General features: G+C 40.0%; 1 protein-coding gene across 3 annotated transcripts in view; it reads left to right on the forward strand.

Annotated features, from left to right (window-relative positions):
- The first annotated feature begins 7506 nt into the window (after positions 1-7506).
- HSDL2 (hydroxysteroid dehydrogenase like 2) overlaps positions 7507-16753 on the forward strand; it is a 52790-nt gene continuing 43543 nt past the window's right edge. The window contains exons 1-3 of one of the 3 annotated variants that reach the window (XM_040631731.1): positions 7507-7797; positions 15265-15428; positions 16643-16741. In XM_040631731.1, the coding sequence (XP_040487665.1) occupies positions 7538-7797; positions 15265-15428; positions 16643-16741 (523 nt within the window). In that variant the 5' untranslated portion in view covers positions 7507-7537. Of the gene's footprint in view, positions 7798-8039; positions 8183-15264; positions 15429-16642; positions 16742-16753 lie in introns of those variants that run through there. The other 2 variants (XM_040631730.1, XM_040631732.1) reach the window with 2 other exon arrangements.

Consider the following 16753-nt stretch of genomic DNA (forward strand, 5'->3'; position numbering starts at 1 on the left):
GAAGACTACATATACCAACAGTAGAGTATTGTGCCACAGAATTAATACCTGACTTTGTGAGATGTGGGTGTGTTTGACAGCATAGTTATTTATTAGGCACCAGGAAGAATTAGGTGGAAATATCTCAAGGGAACTGGACTTGGAATACCCACACCCAACCCAGACTCTCTTGCTTAAGTCATATTTTAAATAGAATGAGAAATTCAGGCTTGGGAAAATGTATGACTTGAGAAAGGAGGATGGATCCTGATATAAGACCAACTCCTATGAGTGGGGCATGGGATCTCCTAAAAGGGGATGGACATACTAAAAGCAATTTTTGTTTTTAAGAACTCACGACCTTGAGATCAAGACCTGAGCTGAGATCGAGAGTCAAACACTTAACCGACTAAGCCACCCAGGTGCCCCAAAAGCAATTTTGAAGAAGGAAATTTGAACAATATTGATACTCTTAGGGAGAAAAGCAGATATGAAGACAAGAAACAAAGCTAGGGATTTGGGTATGCTCAAGAGGGAAGCCCCTGTAATGGTTTATATCTTTTGATACTTTTGCCTTGAAATAGGGTATTATTTAAGAGTTAGGTCCAGATGCACATAACAGGAAACAAAAAATAATTACAGTCTCTTAAACTAGATAAAGATTAATTTCTCCTGTGAAAGAAGTCTAGAAGTAGTAGTCTCAGGGCTGTTATGACATTCCATGTTCATCAGAGACCTGGTCTCCATTTTCTTTTTTTTTTTTTTTTTTACATGAGCCTATGATTTTCATTCTTAAGATCACAAAATGGCTGGAAGCTCTTTGAAGAGGCCTTCCCAGAAGCCCACTGCAATATCTTCCACTTATGTCTCATAAGCCATAATTTGGTAACATGGCCACTCCTAGTTACAAGGCAGACTAAGAGATGCAGGCTTCTCTCTGGGCATATTGACACCTCCAATAATAGACACTGTCAGTAAAAAGAAGCGGAGAAAGCGTTATAGGTAGGCAAATACCAGTCTCTGACACAGCGGTTGTCCCATAGAGTATAAAGTTAATTGTTTTATACATATAACATATATGTATGTAATTATATACATATATAACATATGTAATTATATAACATAATTATATATTACATAGCATATAACATATGCTATAATATATAAGCATATAACATGTGTGTGTGTGTATACATATACATATATATATGTAATTCCCTCATGTAAGCCTCAACTCTTTGGCTAAGAGTTGTGTGCAGATGGTATAGTAAATAAACCAACAAGCAGAAAAGTGAAATAAGGCATGATCCACACTCCTACATACCCATTCCACTCATGATTTGCACTCATGCAAGCAAGCAGTTGTTACTGAGGGAACTGTTTCTTGGAATTCTAAGAGATGGCAGCTGCAAAGTGAGGAAAACTCACAGGGCACCTTGGAGCAGTGGGAGTATGAGAAGACTAGGTGGAAAACTCAGGAGGGTACTGAGACAACAGCCTCCCAGCCCTAACCTTTCTTTCACGAATGTTACAGGAGAAAGCTCACCTTTGAGGAAGTCGCAGGAAAGGGGAAGACCCCAACCCCCTATGATGTAATATGGATGCAGCTGTTGCAAGCATCACATTCAGTACTAACATCTAGAAGAAAAGAGGCAACCCATTCTGTGGTCCCTTTCTTTCTTTTTAAAGATTTATTTATTTAGAGAGAGAGCATGTGCATCTGAGTGGGGGAGGAGCAGAGGGAGAGAGAGAATCGCAAGCCGACTCCCCACTGGGGACAGAGCCTGACACAGGGCTTGATCTCATGGCACTGACCGAGATCATGACCTGAGCCAAGATCAAGAGTTGGACACTCAACAAAGTGAACCACCCAGGCGCCCCTGTGGTCTCTTTCTTAAAATAAGAAAACCTTTCCCAGCAGACCTCACATTTGCCAGAACTAGGTGACATGTCCACTTCTAAACAAGGCATGGATGAGGGGAATGGGCTAACACTGACTAAGGTCGGTGATTCTCAATCTTGGCTGCATGTTAGAACCACTTGAGGGGCTTTTAAAAAATACCACCTATGTGTACTCCATACCAACTTAATTAGAATCTCTGGCAGTAAGACCCAGACATCAGAATTTTTTAAAGATCCCCAAGTGATTCCAGTTTGCAAACGAGGTTGAGAACTACTAGCCTACACCTTTTGGTGCCCCCAACGAACAGCATTAGCCTTACCTGGAAACTTGTTACAACTACAGATTCTTCCACTCCACCGTCTAAGACCTAGTTAATCAGAAACTCTGGAGCTCAGGCTCATTAATCTGTGTTTTACAAAGCTCTTCAGTTGATTCTGGTGCACATCAAAGTTTTAGGAACCACTGACCTAGACTAATCAGGATTTTATTCTAAACTGTATTCTAAACTTTTCTGAAGCATGGACTAACAAAATTAGCAAGGACAAGGAGTTGAAAAGCATGGGCAGACAATGGATAGTCTCAGCTATAAGCATTTTCTTTCACTTAAAACAAAACATAAACATGTTAACTCCAAATCACCAATTTTTAACATTTTCCCACATTTGTTTTAGCATACCCTCTCTTTCTCTACACCACACACACACACACACACACACACACACACTTGAGAGTAGGTGAATAATTTCCTTTTATTCCTTAATACTTCATACTATGAACACAGATATTCTCTTACATAACCCCTGTAGTTATCAAATTCAGGAAGTTTATCATGGATGCAATACTTTAATCTGTAGTACATATTCTGATTTGTCAATTGTGCTATAGCAAATTTTCTTTTTCTGTATAGAATCCAGTCTAGGATCATGTGTTGCATTTAGTTGTAATGCCTTTTTTAGTCTTGTTTAATCTCTTACAGCTCTTCAGCTTTGCATTTTCCTTTTAATGACATTGACGTTTTTGACTTCTCATTTACCACTGTGATGGTATAAACAACAAGGGTAATTTTGCCCTCCAGAGGACATTCAGCAATTTCTGGAGTGTCAAAACTGGAAGGGCTAGGATGGTAGTATTGGTTGCACAACAATGTGAATGTACTTTAAGGATACACTTAAAAAAGGTTAACATGGTAAATTTTATGTTATGTATTTAAATATACATACATGGGAGTGGGGCCTATAGCATCTAAGGGGTACAGACTAGGAATTCTGCTAAACATACTGTAATACATGTGACGGACTCCTACAATAAAGGATTATCCAACCAAAAAGGTCAATATCAGCCAGGTTGAGAAATACTGGTCTAAGTTACATTTGGCCCTTGAACAATGCGGGGCTTAGGGACACTGAAGCCCACATAATCAAAAACCTGTGTGTGGGGCGCCTGGGTGGCACAGTGGTTAAGCGCCTGCCTTCGGCTCAGGGCGTGATCCCGGCGTTATGGGATTGAGCCCCACATCAGGCTCCTCCGCTGTGAGCCTGCTTCTTCCTCTCCCACTCCCCCTGCTTGTGTCCCCTCTCTCGCTGGCTGTCTCTATCTCTGTCAAATAAATAAAATCTTAAAAAAAAAAAAACAACAACAACCTGTGTGTAACTTTTGACTCCCCAAAAACTTAACTACTAATAGTCTACTGTTGACCAGAAGCCTTACCAATAACATTGACAGTCTATTAACACGTATTTTGTATGTTCTATGTATTATATACTGTATTCTTAAAATAAGCCAGAGAAAAGAAAAATGTTAAGAAAATCATAAGGAAGAGAAAATACATTTATAATACTATACTTTATTTATCGAAAAAAAAATCCATGTGGAAGTTGACCCACACAGCTCAAACCAATGTTGTTCAAGGGTCAACTCTATCAACACAACCTTGCTAAACTGTATTGTCTATATTCATTGAGCAGTCTCATTTCTAGGAATGTATTCTGGAGAAAAATGAGTAGTGAACAATGATACATGCACAAAAGCTTTTATTGCAAAACCGTTTATGATAGAGACAATGTTGAAACAATTAAAATTTCCATGACAAATGAGAATGGTAAAATTAATTTCGGTATATTAATATAAAAAAAACTATGCACCTGTTTTTAAAAAGTCAAGGTAGGGGCGCCTGGGTGGCTTAGTCAGTTAGGCATCTGACTCTTGCTTTCAGTTCAGGTCAAGATCTTGGGGTCCTGGGGTCCAGCCTTGCATCAGGCTCCATGCTCGGCAAGGAGTCTGCTTGAGATTCTCTCTCTCTCCCTCTCCTTCTGCCCCTCCCCCTGCTCATGGTTGCTCTAAATAAACAAAATCTTTAAAAAAATAAGTAAATAAAAAGTCAAGGTAAACTTTTAGGTATAAACTTGGGAAGATGTCTGTGATACATTAAGTAAAACAAAAACAGTTTGCAAAACAATTTGGTACACATAATCTCCCCTATGATTTACAAATAATTGAAACCTATATAAAATTTCAAAGTCTTAAAAGACACATGCCAAAATATTAACAGTGATTATCTCTGCAGAATGGTATTAGGAGGGAAATTTTCACTTTCTCTAGATTGCTGTAGTCATATATTATCAGAAAGATAAAGACATTAAAATATAGCATTGAGGTTAAATATCCAACAGTTACTAATAAAATAGTGACTGGGAATAATTCTTTGAGCAAGAAAAGGTATTGCTAGCAGTCCTATGGGGAAGATTTGGTACATTATCAGAAGGAACTGCCCTACCCTCAAAATCCCAGGGATTTCCCCCATTTAACCTGGACCAGGGTGAGCTGTCTTGTGGGTGAAAGAAATGGAAAGTTTCAAGAGCTGTGACTCTTCCAAAGCCATTGAAAGCATCTGCATTGTTTGTTGGCCTCTGACCATTCATTAGTAATTTTTATATTTGACTAGAGAAGCCTAGAATATCTTAAAAAGGCAAGTTGAAAAATCACAATGGTAACACCACACTAAAGCAGTGTTTTCCAAACAGTAGGTTATGATCAATTAATGAGTCATCAAAATAATTTAGTAGGTTATGATCAACTTGGTAGAATGTAATAGAGTCAATAAAATAGAAAACTGTGTGTCCTGGTTCTAGATGAAAAATTTTTTTCTTTATGGGTCGCCTGGGTGGCTCAGTTGGTTGTCTGACTCTTGGTTTTGGGCTCAGGTTATGATCTCAGTGTCATAAGATCAAGCCCTACAGCAGGCTCCGTGCTCAGCGGGGAGTCTGCTTGAGGATTCTCTCCCTCTTCCTCTGTCCCTCCTTTCTCTCTGAAAAAGTAAAATAAATCTTTAAAAAAAAAATATATATATATATATATTCTTATGCAAGATAGAGTTAGAAGAGTCCTTATTTGATGCCTTTAGATTAAAGTTGTTCTCAGTGTCATATCTTTTTTTTTTTTTTAAGTTTTTTATTCAAGTAATCTCTACACCCAACATGGGGCTTGAACTCTTGACCCTTAGATCAAGTGTTGCATGCTTTTCCGACTCGGCCAGCCAGGCACCCCTCAATGTCATATCTTTTAATATTTCAGCTTAAGTATGCATTTTCAATTTCCCATGCATTTGAAAATTACTTTTTATTTTTTAATACATTTTATTCATTTTTGTAAGATTTTTTTTATTTACTAGACAGCACAAGCAGGGGAGAGGGAGAAGCAGGCTCCCTGCCAAGCAGGGAGCCTGACACGGGGCTCCATCCCAAGACCCTGAGATCATGACCATGAACATAAAGCAGACACTTAACCAACTGAGCCACCCAGGTGCCCCGAAAATTACTTTTTAATATTGGTAATATTAATTCATTAATTTAAATGATAAAATAAAATGAATTAGAGTGTCACATCCTATTTTTTTGTCACATCCATATTTTTTTAATGATACTTTTTTTTTTATAAAATACAAATTTTCTTTAAGGAATTTAAAATTTAAAATATGCTTCCTCTTATTTCCCCTTTATGGGAGTCCTGTAGAGAACTTCATGCTATTTTTGCCTTAATCCAACTCAGATTATAATAGTATATCATAATATTGTTAATAAATTGACATTTTGCTTTATATAGTTTTGAATTTTAAAAATAACAGTGCCATCTGGTGGTTCTTCTGAACATGTCTTGGGGATATATCAAAAAATGGGATTGCTCTTTTGCATGTGGATATCCAGTAGGTGGTAATTGTAACTTTTTGAGGAGTTGCAAAACTGTTTCCCAAAGTGGCTATGCCTTTTTACATTTCCACCAACAATGTATGAGGGTTCCAATTTCTCCACCTCCTGGCCAACGTTTGTTATTTTCCGTATATTCTATTATAGCTATCCTAGTATGTGTAAAGTGGAAACTCGTAGTTTTGATTTGCTGTTCCCTAGTAACTAATGTTGTTGGGCATCTTTTCATGTGCTTGCTGACTTGCATATCTTCTTAGGAAAAAATGTCTATTCAGATCCTTTGTTCACTTTTTTAAAAAGATATTTATTTATTTATTTGAGAGTGAGAGGGAGAGAGTGAATAAGAGAGAGCACATGTGTGTGAGCGGGAGAAGGGGCAGAGGGAGAGGGAAAGANNNNCCCCAACCTGACGCTGAGGTTGGCTGGAGCCCCACATGGGGCTGGATCTCACCACCCTGAGATCATGACTTGAGCCGAAATCAGGAGTCAGATGACTAACCAAATGAGCCACCCAGGAGCCCCTGTTCTCTTTTTAGTTGGGTTGTTCATCTTTTTGTTGCTGAGTTGTGAAGAGTTCTTTATGTATTCTATACTAGACCTTATTGGATTTATCATTGCAATTATTTTCTCCCATTCTGTAGGTTGTCTTTTTACTTTCTTGAGTGGAGGGTAAGCTTTTCATCGAATTGTCCCTGTCAACACTCTTTGAAACACCTAGTATCTACAGCAGTCTAAGTTACACATTGGCTACACCTCATTCCTCCCACTCAGGCAGACCTTGTCTTTTGTTTGTCCTGCTCTATTTCCAGCGATCAGCATGCACTAGGTGCTACTCTCTGTTGAATAAACAAATTCTTCTGGAGTCTCCAAGACAATATCGTAGATCACCAATTCAAATGCCTATGGGAGGCTGGCAATATACATGAATAAACAGAACCATTTAGGGCTTGCAGTAAATGGGAGAGTACACACACCATCTCCAAGCTAGTTTAACTAGTCCTCATGTAAGCACCTCATTGTCCTATCCTACCCTTTCAAAATACGATTTCTTCACGTCTCCTTAAAGATACACCAGTCTGTCAGTTCATTAGGGTACCTGAGTAAATGTCCAAGGTATACTATGCAAAACAATACTAGAGTGCACTTGTGATGGGCACCGGGTGTCATATGGAAGCGTTGAATCACTATATTGTACACTTGAAATTATTATAGCACTGTATGTTAACTGGAATTTAAATAAAAACTTAAAAAAAAAAACCCGCAGTACTAGATCCTAGAATTCCCCTTATTTCTGCACTGAGTTTGGGAGTTTCTTTGCGAAGACCACAGCTAACTATGCATTCTTCCCCAGGCTACTGCAAAGAGTTCAGATCCAGAAGCTGCTGCCCATCACAGAGCTATCTATAGACGAATGAGGTCCGGCGGGCTTTAGTCCAGATTCCTTGCGAGGGTCGAAATGCGATGCCAGCAGGCGTCCAACAGAAAGTATCTGGCAAGGAAAACTTGTCCCTCGATGGAACGCGTGCAGCCGGACAGGCACCCAGGTTCGGGCCACGGAGGGAGAGAAGAACGAGAGCCAAAGTACTTGCAGGTCAGGGACTGCAGAGGACACCGCACCCTAGCCCTCGAGGTCCCTTGTACTCGACTCAAACGGCCACCCCACCCGCTAAATAACGAAGGCCGCGACGAGGTAGCCTTCACACGTCGGGGAAAAGCGTACGTACGTAGTGGTTGACGCGCCCACTACGACCGACGCTTGCGGGAGACCGATTGTCACTGTAGAGCCCCGCGAGAGGGGTGGGGCGGAATTGCCTTTCTTTCCCAGCGCTTGCGCAGAGAGCTGGTTTCCTGGGGCCAGGCCGGGGAAGGTGGAAGCTAGCGCAGAGCGCCGGGAGGCGTACTGCGTGCGCAGGCGCACTCAGAGATCTGCCACTACTTCCAACGCCCTTTCCCCGCAGGCCTCCGGGGCGGGCGGGGGGGGGGGTGGAGCGTCGGGGGACTGGGCTAAATGAGGAGAGAAGCCCCGCCTCTCACTATAAGGTCACTACCGCTGCTGTCGCCGCAGCCTCTGCTCTAAGAAAATCATGTTACCCAACACCGGGTAAGGGGCTGGGGGCGTCGCGGGGTGGGGAGGGGATTGGGGGAAGACGCGGCCGGGCGGAGTGCGCGGCTAGGTGGGGCTACTGTGGGTAGCTCGCGGGGTCGCGGCCCCGGCGGTGGGAGGGCGCGCTCTGGAGTGCTGGTCCACGCTGGACGCAGTGTTTGTGGAATCCGCGGCGACGCGTGAAAGTAACCCAGAGTTGTGTACCTCACGGTGGCAGCCACGTGCAAATCTCTTGCACAAGTAAAGGATCCAAAGTAGATGACCCCGCAGCTCGCGGGACGGGCCATACCTTGGGTTTTCGCGTGTTTTGCTGAAGGTTTGCACGTTCTGGGTGAAAGGTCACTGTACCTCTAATGATTCTTCACTTTTTCCGAACGCTCAGTTTCGAAATAATGAAATAATAATGGGGTGTTTAAAACTTGATTTTCAAATTAGTAACAAATTAATCTTAAATATTGGTACCTTTTCCCGGGGGCGGTTCACTTAAAAAATTTTTTTAAATATTGGTAAAATATACGTAGCAGCATCTACCATCTTAACCGTTTTTTAAGTGTACAGTATATTCACATTGCCTGCAACCATTCTCCAGAACTTTTTCAACTTGCAAAAGAAACTGTACACTTCAAACAACACCCTCTCTCCTCCCTTCCCATTACATCTATAAAGTGTAGATGTCTTGAGCAGAGTGACTTGTCTGTTTTATAATTTGCTTGAAACATACAGGCACATGGCCAAAAGACTTAAAAAAGCTCAAAAGGTTGCAAGGTAAAAAGTGGGTTTCCCCATCCTTAACATTCAGTTTCCCAGTTACTATCTTGTATGTTTCCAGAGGTAGTCTGTGCATTTATAAACATTTGTGCACCACCCTAAACACACAGACACAGACACACACAGACCACTTTTTAAAAAATAGCACACTCCCTTCTGGCCTTTTTATTTTTACTAATATGTCTTGGGACACGCATGTATTTTAGGTATGTATATGCAGATCTTCTCTTTTAGTGTTTACATGGTATTCTATTGATGTACTGTAATTTGTCTAACCAGTGCCCTATCTTGGATACCAGATCATTTCTAGTTTTTTGTTACTGCATATTTGCTGCAGTGATTAACCTTGTATCCTCTGTTTGCACATATTTGAGTGTATCTGTATGATAGATTCCTAGAGGCGAAGTTCCTGTATGAAAAAGTATATGCACTTTATACTTTGACGGCTAATATCCTTGGTGCTCCAAAGAGGTTGCACACCCAAAAGATTGAATGAGATTTCCTAATCCCATACGTTGCCAAACAACAAAATGTTTGATAATAAAAATATTTGTTTTGATAATAAAAACCTATTGAAAAAAAGGCACTTCATTACAGTTAAATTTTGCATCATGAGTGAAGATGGGGGTCTTTTTATATGTTTAAAGTAGTCACATCAAGGAGCAATGTTGACCCTTACAGGACTTTTGGCAATATCTGGGAACATTTTTGGTTGTCATAATTGTGTATGCATAGGGGTATGTGCATCTTTAGAGTTCAGGAATATTGGTAAATGTCCTGCAGTGCATGGCATAATCCCTTACAACAACAGAATTATCTTGTCTAAAATGTCAACAAGTATAGATTGAGTAATTCTGGTTTAAAGCCATCTGTGTATCTTTTTCTTTGCCTGGTTTGCACAATTAGGTTTTGCGTGATCTCTTAGAGCTCCGTTTGAAAAAAAAATGTTGTATATCATATGTGTTACAAATATTTTTGAATTCTTTTTTCACTGTGCCTTGATTTTGACTATACTGTTTGTTTATCATGCAGAAACATGTTTTTATTGAGTCAGAGTTAGTCTTTTAAGGCTTGTGTGGTTTTGTGACAAACCTATAGGGCCATTTAAAAGTAGAATTTTCTTTTGAATTGGTAAGTATTCTTCTAGTATTTTTATTATTTTTATTACTTTTATTTTTTTACTCAGATTTTCATCCACCTGAGGTGAAATACTATTTTGCTTAGTATTTTGACATAGGAAGTGAGTTAGGAAGCCCTCTTCATTTTGGTTCAGATGGCTGGCTGTACAGTTGTACCAGTACTGTTGACTGACTAGTTAATGTATCTTTCTGTTAGAAATTCCACCTCTATCATATAACCGAAAACTTGTATGATAGGGGTCTGTTTCTGGATTTTTTTTTTTTTAAAGATTTTATTTATTCATTTGACAGAGACAGAGAGAGAGACAGCCAGCGAGAGAGGGAACACAAGCAGGGGGAGTGGGAGAGGAAGAAGCAGGCTTCCAGCGGAGGAACCTGATGTGGGGCTCGATCCCAGAACACCGGGATCACGCCCTGAGCCGAAGGCAGACGCTTAACGACTGAGCCACCCAGGCGCCCCTGTTTCTGGATTTTCTATTTTATTACCTTAGTCTGTCTATTCATGCACCAGTACCAAACTATTTTAATTGCTGTAGTTTTATAAAATGTTTAAATATCTGGGAAGGCGAGTTTCTGCCTCATTTGGAATTTTTTTCAGAATTTTCCTAGTTATTCTGGATGTTTATTTTTCCTAATGAACTTCAGAGTAGCTTGTATAGGTTTTCTTAAAAGTGATTGCTTTTCTTTTTAAAAACAACAAAAATTTCATCACATTTACTCTGATTTTGGGCTGCCAGCCAAATTTGGTAAGTTGTATAGATTAACTCTACATTAGCAAGTTTAGCTGTCCACCAGTGGTACTGACAAATTTGGACTCTTGCTTGCTTGCCTCCTATGGCTCTAACACTTTTGAGCTGGAGGGGGGTCCTTAGTAGTACAGCCCACGGCTTCAGGTTAAGAGGAAGAACTCTCTTTGCCTTTCTTTTTGCCAATGCCTGAAACTGTTTGTGAGGAGAAGAGTGTCCTTTATCCTACTGGGAATCAATCCAACTACACCAAAGGCAAAAGGATGAGGCTTTTAAAGCAATAGTTGAGACATTTTCATCTCAATACTTACATTGAAAAAAATCATTTTAATAGTCTATGTGTATACTACCTTTTATATAAAAGAAGAAAGGAAAATTACCCACACATACACACGATGTGTTTTTGTATATATGTGTGTATATTCGTGTATTTTTGAAAAAAAAAAAAAAAACTACAAGAAAGATAAGCCAGAAATAATTGAAGCTGGTAACTACAGGTAAGAGATTGAACTTCTTTGTACATATTTACAAGGTTGTAACTTTTAAACCATGTACATGTTTTATAACATCCTTCACTAAAGATGAGAGAAAAGAGATAAACTAATATAGAATGCAGACATTAACAAAGAAACTTAACTATGTATCCAGTTTATCTCAAATATACAGAGAAAAAAATAATTCAAATAATTTTTAAAGAGATTTAATAAAATCTTATTTAAAAACAAAAAACAAAAACAGGGCATCTGGGTGGCTCAGTCGATTAAGTGTCTACATTCAGCTCAGGTCCTGATCCCAGGGTCCTGGGATTGAGCCCATGTTGGGCTCCTTATTCAGCAGGGACTCAGCTTCTCCCTCTTCCTCTGTTCCTTCCCCCTGCTCGTGCTCTCTCTCTCACTTTATCTCAAATAAATAAGTAAAATCTTAAAAAAAAAAAAAAAAAAAAAGGAAAACTGGAAACCATCACCCAAATCTATAAATAGTAGAATGAATAAATCATTCATAGTATGTTCATATGCAGATAATACATATTAATTAAAATAAGTGTAGCTGTCTGCACCAACATGGATAAATCGCCACACAATATTTTGTGAAAGAAGCAAATCATACAGTAACATACTGTGTGAATCCATTATTAAAGTTCAAATTTAAGCAAAAATTAAACTGTATTGTTTAGACTTTGGTTAGGCAAACTTTTTTTTTTAAGTAATTTCTATGCCCAATATGAGGCTTGAACTCCCGACCCCAAGATCAAGAGTTGCATGCTCTACTGTTGAACCAGCCAAGCACCCCGGGCAAGCTTTTCCTGTAAAGGGCCAGATAGTAAATATTTAAGGCTTCATGGGCGGGAGGCAAAATTGGAGGTAGTATGTAGGCATGACATGTATATATAACATCATATATATGAATAAGGGTATGCATGTACCTGAGACATATGTATAACAAGAGAGAAACCAATTTCCACAATATTTTTTTATGAGTGAAATTCAAAATAAATACAATTTTTTTGGCAATACAATAAGAAGAATGAAATTCTTTTGGGGGGAGAGTGTTTATTAGTTTCCTAGGGCTGCCATAACAAAGTACCATAAATCGAGCGGCTGCAAATAAATTAATTCTCTCACAGTTCTGGAGGCTAGGTGTCTAAAATCAAGGCATCAGCTGGGCCGTTCTCCCTCTGAAATTCTGGGTAGAATTCTTCCTTGCCTCTTCCACAGTGTGAGAGAGCTTCTGGTGACAGCCGGCAATCCTTGGCATTCTTAGCTTGCATCACCCCCACCTCTGCCTCTGTCATCATACGATGTTCTTGTATGTGGGTCTTCATGATAGTCTTCCCTCCTCATTTCCAGTCATTTTGGATTCAGGGCCCACCCGACTCCGATATGACCTCCTCTTATCTAATGACATCTGCAACAATCCTGCTTCCAAATAAGGTCACATTCTGAGGTACTAGAGGTTAGGACTTCAGCATATCCTTTTGTTAGATCAATTCATTACACAACAGGGAGGTAATGTTTGGCTTCACTGGGTTTCAGAGTTAATGTTCTTGGGGCGACTGGGTGGCTCAGTCGGTTCTGGGTCTGCCTTCGGCTCAGGTCATAATCCTGGGATCGTGCCCCATGTTGGGCTCTCTGCTCAGCGGAGAGCTTGCTTCTCCCTCTGCTGCCACTCTGCCTACTTGTACTCTCTGTCTGCCTCTCTGTTAAATAAATAAATAAAATCTTTAAAAAAAAAATTAGTGTTCCCTATCATCAAATTGATCATAAATGTTCATCTGTAAACGATTCTTAGCTTTAGGACCATACACAAACAGATGGAGGGTCAGATTTGGCCCTTGGTTTAGGCATTGATGTGTTGGTATTAGGAATAGTGAAAAACAGGGGAATGAGTAATCATGTGTAAACTAGTTGTTACTTTGTGGGGTAGGAGAGGAAGGAGGAGGATAGAATTAGAGGAATAGGCTGGTGGCTTCTGGAGTATTGGTNATATTCTGTTTCTCTTTCCCTCTTCTCCACTCACCTTCTTTACTACCAAAACAATTATTTCTTACTTTAAAATCTTTCCCCATATTTACCTCTGACCTTTTCTGGAGCGTAAATCCTATAGGTCTTGGCAGAGACCGTTTATCTGGTTACTGTCCCCTTTTCTTCTTGCCATTGTCACTTTCATTGTATTCTCTTTATTCTTCTCCTTAGACAAGCTTTTTTTTAAAAGTAGGCTCCACGTGCAGCAGGCAGCCCAGTATGGGGCTTGAACTCCCAACCCTGAGATCAAGACCTGAGCTGAGATGAGAAGTCAGATGCTTAACCGACTGAGCCACTCAGGCACCCCACCACAATCAATTTTGAAACCTTTTCATCATCTTCAAAAGAGACCCCATACCTCTTAGCTATCAACTCCAACCCTTGCACCCCCAGTCCTAGGCAACCACTATCCTTGTGTCTCAACGATTTGCCTATTCTGGACATTTCATATAAATGCAGTCATACAATGTACGGTCCTTTGTGACTGGCTTCATTCACTTAGCATAATGTCTTCAAGGTTCATCCATGTAGCATGGATCAATACTTCCTCCCTTTTTATTGTTGAATGTATTTCACTGTATGGATATACTGCAATTTATTTATCCACTCATCAGTTGATAAACATTTACATTTTTTTTGATCTGGCTATTGTGAGCAATGGTAAGCATCTGTTATACAATTATTTGCTTTTAGATGATTTCTTTTAAGTGGTATGTATTCATTGTAGAAAATTTGAAAAAGCCTGAAAGATATAAAGAATATGATAAAATTTATTCATAATCACTCAAAAAGCTTTGTTAACACTTTTTCTGTGGGGAAAAAATACATGTGTATATAGGTTATTCCTCATTTCTCATTAAGATTTACTTTTTACCTGGGGGCGCCTGGGTGGCTCAGTGAGTTAAGTGACTGCCTTCGGCTCAGGCCATGATCCCATGTCGGGCTCCCTGCTTGGTGAGGGAGTCTGCTTCTCCCCCTCCCCCTGCTCATACTTTTTCTCTCACTCACTCTCCGTCTTTCAAATAAATGAATAAAATCTTAAAAAAAAAAAAAGGTTTACTTCTTATCCGGCAGATTTTGTTAACCACAGCAAGACTGGCCAACTGCAGTTGTATGTATGTATGTATGTATTTAAAATATTGTATTTATTTGACACAGAGAGACAGTGAGAGAGGGAACACAAGCAAGGGGAGTGGGAGAGGGAGAAGCAGACTTCCTCACGAGCCGGGAGCCTGATGCAGAGCTTGAAGGCAGACGCCCAACCGACTGAGCCACCCACGTGCCCCTGCAGTTGTAATAATTTATAAATCATTGTGCAGTGGCAGTATCACAGAGCTATTAGCTATTAGGGAGGGAAGAAGGTTTACAGAAAGTTTTTTGTTTTTTTTTAAGATTTTATTTATTTTTTTGAGAGAGAGCACAAGCAAGGGGTGGGGAGTGCAGAGCAGAGGGAGAGGGATAAGCAGACTCCCTGCCAAGTAGGTAGCCCATTGTAGGGCTCGATCCCAGGACCCTGAGACCACGACACAAGCTGAAGGCAGACGCTCAACTGACTGAGTCACCCAGGCACCCCGGTTTAGAGGAAGGTTTTTGTTTGTTTTTTGTTTTTAAGATTTTATTTATTTGTCAGAGAGAGAGAGAGTGAGAGCATGAGCAGGGGGAGTGGCAAAGGGAGAAGCAGACTCCCTCCTGAGCAGGGAGCCCGATGTGGGACTCATCCCAGGACCCCAGGATCATGACCTGAGCCGAAGGCAGACGCTTAACTGACTGAGCCACCCAGGTGTCCCTAGAGAAAGTTTTAGAGGAGAAACATACATATTGTGAAAATATGCAGAAGTTGCTCTTACTAATGAGTAAATAGAACATTGAGTTTTCTTATGAAGTCATTATTTGTTCTGTTGTAGGAGGCTAGCAGGATGTACAGTTTTTATCACAGGTGCAAGCCGTGGCATTGGCAAAGCTATTGCATTGAAAGCAGCAAAGGATGGAGCAAACATTGTCATTGCTGCGAAGACCACCCATGTAAACCCCAAACTTCCAGGCACAATCTTTACTGCTGCTGAAGAGAGTGAGTGGATGGGACAGTGCCATTTCATAAAATGTTCTAACCATGGTTTCAATACATAGAGAGTTTGCTGGAGAGTTTAATTATAGCTATTTGGAATCTACTCTAAAAATAATTTTATTTGGTTAAAGAAATATTGTGTCACCTTAGGGTAGTGATTCAGGAACTGTTTTTTTCCTAGCACTTTCATATGATATGAGAGACTCCCCTTAAAAATCGTGTCTCTTGAGGGCAATGGTTCTTGGATCTGTGCAGAGAATAGGGGAGTGGAAGTGAGAGGTGGATGATTTTAATACTTTGAGAAAGTTTTCCATGTTATTTATTCTTTGTGCCATTTGAAACTCATTATCCTAGCCCTTTCAGTTCACAAATAATTATCAAGTGCTTCTATTCAAGGCATTGTGCTAGGCACAGTATCAGGAGGGAGGACTAAAATTCAACTTCAGTGGATATTGATAGTTTTGTTAGTGACGTTAATAGCATTGTGGTTGTGTTAGGGGGACACATGAGGTATTTATGAATGAGATGATGCCTGAGATTTGTTTTAAAATACACACCATCCAAAAACAGGATTGGGGGTAGAAAAATTAAACGAATTAAACAACTGGCAGAGCATTAACAATCATTGAAGATAGGTGATAGATTCATGGTAGTTTATTATACTGTTTTCTATAGTTTTGTCTATTTCTTGAATTTTTTCATAATAAAGGTTTTTTAAATTACCTTCCTTTTTTCTTTTTTTGCTTTTTAATAGAATTTTTTAAAATTACCCTTTTGTCTTTGGGTGTTTTAAGATTTATTTATTTTAGAGAGAGAGTGTGCACATGTGCTCAAGAGTGGTGGTGGGGGGGAGGATCCTCAAGCAGACTCCCTGCTGACTGTGGAGCCTGAGCAGGCCTCAGTCCCGTGGCCCATGAGATCACGACCCAAGCTGAAACCAAGAGCAGGATGGATGCTCAACCAACTGAGCCACGCTGGGCGCTCCCCCTCCCCCCCCGCCCCCCTTTTTTTTTTTTAATAGAGTTGGTCTCTCTAGTTGGAGTCTGGATATGGGTTTGTCTGTCCTACTGTAGGGTGGAGTCACTAATAGTTATAAGAACATAGTTATTCATATTAATTTTCTGAAACTAGGGTACTTCTTTCTTTTGATTTATATCAGAATGAAAAGTTTAGTATTTGACTGTCTCAATGCTTTTTTGTTTATTTATCCCTTGTAGTTGAAGCGGCTGGAGGAAAGGCCTTGCCATGCGCTGTTGATGTGAGAGATGAACAGCAAATCAGTAATGCAGTGGAGAAGGCAGTGGAGCAATTTGGAGGTGGTGCCTTAA

This window comes from Ursus maritimus, unplaced genomic scaffold (assembly GCF_017311325.1).
Source record: "Ursus maritimus isolate PB19 unplaced genomic scaffold, ASM1731132v1 scaffold_17, whole genome shotgun sequence".
Taxonomy (NCBI): domain Eukaryota; kingdom Metazoa; phylum Chordata; class Mammalia; order Carnivora; family Ursidae; genus Ursus; species Ursus maritimus.